Source organism: Morone saxatilis, unplaced genomic scaffold (genome assembly GCF_004916995.1).
Source record: "Morone saxatilis isolate NCDOM2014 unplaced genomic scaffold, NCSU_SB_2.0 Contig24, whole genome shotgun sequence".
NCBI lineage: Eukaryota > Metazoa > Chordata > Actinopteri > Moronidae > Morone > Morone saxatilis.
In genome coordinates, this window is record NW_023339807.1 from 1,296,213 (window position 1) to 1,299,447 (window position 3,235).

General features: G+C 43.9%; 1 protein-coding gene across 1 annotated transcript in view; it reads left to right on the forward strand.

Annotated features, from left to right (window-relative positions):
* The window catches only part of ascc3 (activating signal cointegrator 1 complex subunit 3), a 141,758-nt gene that overhangs the window by 76,447 nt on the left and 62,076 nt on the right, over positions 1-3,235 (forward strand). Inside the window, exons 11-12 of the mRNA XM_035672105.1 lie at positions 2,604-2,780; positions 3,100-3,171. Coding sequence (XP_035527998.1) covers positions 2,604-2,780; positions 3,100-3,171 — 249 coding nt within the window. The remainder of the gene's footprint in view (positions 1-2,603; positions 2,781-3,099; positions 3,172-3,235) is intronic.

Sequence of the window (3,235 nt, forward strand, 5' to 3'; positions counted from 1 at the left end):
TTTTGAAGCTGGGAGACGACAGTGTGGATCTGATCTGTAGCTGCAGCAGCGACGGCCGAGGGAGGGATGTACACAGTTACAGCAATAACATGTGAAAACTCTCTCGGAAGGTAGTACGGCCGCATGCTAACCGCTAACAGCTCCAAGTCTCTGGTGCAGAGTTGCTCCTTAACACTGATGTGTCCTGGGTGGCACCATCTTTCATTCACAACCGCTCTCCGTTGCTTTCCTGTCCGCCCGTACAACTTGAAATCCGTCCAGGGTGACCTGTGAGTCAGGAGAACGTTCACTCAGCCACGTGTCTGTGTAGAACATGAGGCTGCATTCCCGGTTCTCCCTCTGCAGCCGGGTTAGCGCCATTAGCTCTTCCATCTTGTTGGGGAGGGATCTTACGTTCCCCATGATGACAGACGGTAAACATGGTTTGTACCGTCTTTTCCACTGTCTGCGCTTTACTCCCGCTCTGCATCCTCTTCTCCTTCGTCGTATCTCCTCGGGGATCTCCAGCCGCTCCGCGCAGTGAAGGGGTGTGTGGCACAGGGCTAACAGCTCATTCCGGGTGTAAAGAATGGAGCCGTGGTTGAGTGGGTTTCCCGATCCCGCACCAAAAAGTTCAAAGAACAACAAGAGGCAAACTACGAATGTAACAATATGAATATCCATAGCTGCACACTTGCTTAAAGTGCCAAGAAGTTAAGAGCTGCTGTTACTAGCTACCACTCACGCGGCGCCAACAGCAGCACGATAACGCAGCAAGATAATGTCTTCTATGTGTGTGACTTCTTTCAGCTGGTGACTTTCAGCTGAAAAAAAGTCACCCTTTAGTTAACATGTTTGGCTGAAAGTCGCTTTTTAAGAGGGATACTCAATAATCCGAAACACTGACTAGTCATGGGTCCCATTTGCTGTGGCGAACTGACTGCTGGTGTTTCCAGTCAGGAGTTTTTCCAGAACGATTAAGGCTATGTGACTTTCTCCCGACTGGTATTATAATCCTGGACTGAGCGATGCTGAGTAGCACTGCGTCGAGTCTCTTCAGACTAGCTACTCCGGGATGCTTTTCCATCTTAAAAAAACCCAAATACTGGCTTGCCCTCCCCTGCGATTGGCTTGTCAATCCATTATTGTATTCCATTCCATTATTCCATTATTGGGGTTACCTCTGCAGACATTTTTAACCTCTTTTAGCTTATTGTTTTGGCCTTGAAACACCAGGTCTCATTATCCTTCTTTCCAGCATTTTCTGTCAGCTCTTCTGATAAATCTCTGATTAACCCACTGTACACTACCTTCTCAGCACCAAGCAGCAGACAGACACAGTTAGAGACTAGCTGGTGAACGTAGTGGAGCAATTAGCAGCAAGAGACAGATATTCTTGACAGGAGTTGGTGGAGACTAAAACACAGCTGTGCATATTGTACTTGAAACTTTAACTTGTTGGCGTCTTTAGGGGTTCAAAGGTCCAGTGTTTCATTGTCCATGCAAATCCACGATGAATACTGGTACTCCTTTTCTTTTGTTTGATGTTCGAACTACATAGATCACAGTGCAAAGCCACAGAGGACTTCACAGATCACCACACTGTCTAATTTTGTGACCTATTAATTTTGATTTTATCCAGCTCATTACTCCCTCTCCTTGGGGCAATTGTAAATTTAGCTCTTAATCACAATTACCTTATGTTGTCATAAAATTTTATGATGCCACAAACGTAACTGAAACATGGATTCTTCATCTCTTGTACAGCAAAGCAGTTAAGCTCACAGTCGCATAAAGTAAAAGGATGTAAAAGAAAAAAGCCTGCAGACTGTTTGTAGGTGAACATGATGAACATCTGCAGTATGGACGTTGAGCAGCACCGGCGTGAATGTGTAGTGCAGGCCCAGTCCGCTGGCAGGGATTGGCTGGGTCTTATCTTGATAGGATGGTTTGACAGGTACTGCATCACATTAAAGGCCTTACCAATCTTTCCTGTCACATCCCGCAGGAGGCTCACAGATAGGGCAAACCCCCCTCTCCTCTAGCAACACCTCTAGTTTTCTCTCCTCTCGCCCACGTTGATGCACAACATATTGAATTTTTTCCAGGTTTCAAAGACAAAATAAAGACATAAAAGTACATGAGCAAGATCATTTACTTTGTCTCGAAGACAAAGTAAAGACAAAGATCCTGAAGCCACATACTGACTTTCTGTGCTTGTGTTTTCTGAATTTGAATCTCCTCTGCACCATAAATCCACAGAAATGTTGTCTTCTCTCAGCTTTTATTGACACATTTTCAAAGTTTTTCAAAGAACGGGGGGAAAAAGTTTTATAATTACCATGGGGATCATAAATGTGTACACCTTAGTACACGTGTAATTCAGGATAAATTAACAATTGCCATGCTTTTGTGTCTTAATGGTCTATAATGACTGGAGGTATTTCACTGTTTTACTTAGATCCTCTCAGATAATTTATGTTTAGTACTTTTCTTTTACCGCTGCACACGTTGCCTTTTCATATTTTCACATGAAAAAAATGATCATCAAGCTCATTTCAGGCAGATTCCCCAGTACTGCAGCTTGGTGCAGCTGTGACATTGTGTCATTGTCTGATTGTTAGGTGGAGTCCACCCAGAGTATGATCAGGATCCTGGGACTGTCAGCCACCCTGCCCAACTATCTGGATGTGGCTGCCTTCCTACACGTCAACCCCTACATTGGCCTCTTTTTCTTCGACAGTCGCTTCAGACCGGTGCCCCTTGGACAAACCTTTGTTGGAATTAAAACCACCAACAAGGTAAGCAAACGAAAATGATGTGAACGTATTTACATGCACAGGTAGTTTAGTTCTTCATGGTGATACATGTGTACAATATATGTGCAATATATTGCTTGCCTTTATAATATATTTGCAAGAATCCATCGGGCCTGGATGGAAACAACCAATCAGACCCAAGAAAGTTTCTTGAGTCTCATTCCTAGGTCACCAAATACTGACTTTTTGGGTTAGTGGCTTGAAGATAATTGATTGTTCAGTCTTAGTTATATTAGAGAGTTAAAAAATTGCAGTAAACGGTTAACTTCAGTTGTTTATTGTGACTTTGTGTCCTGTTCAGATCCAGCAGCTTCATGACATGGAGGAGGTTTGTTACAACAAAGTTCTGGAGCAGGTTAAAGCTGGTCATCAGGTAAGCACTGTTCTGCATTTTGTGTGTTTAGTGGCCAGTGTAGTTTCTCCCTCGTGGTTGGAAA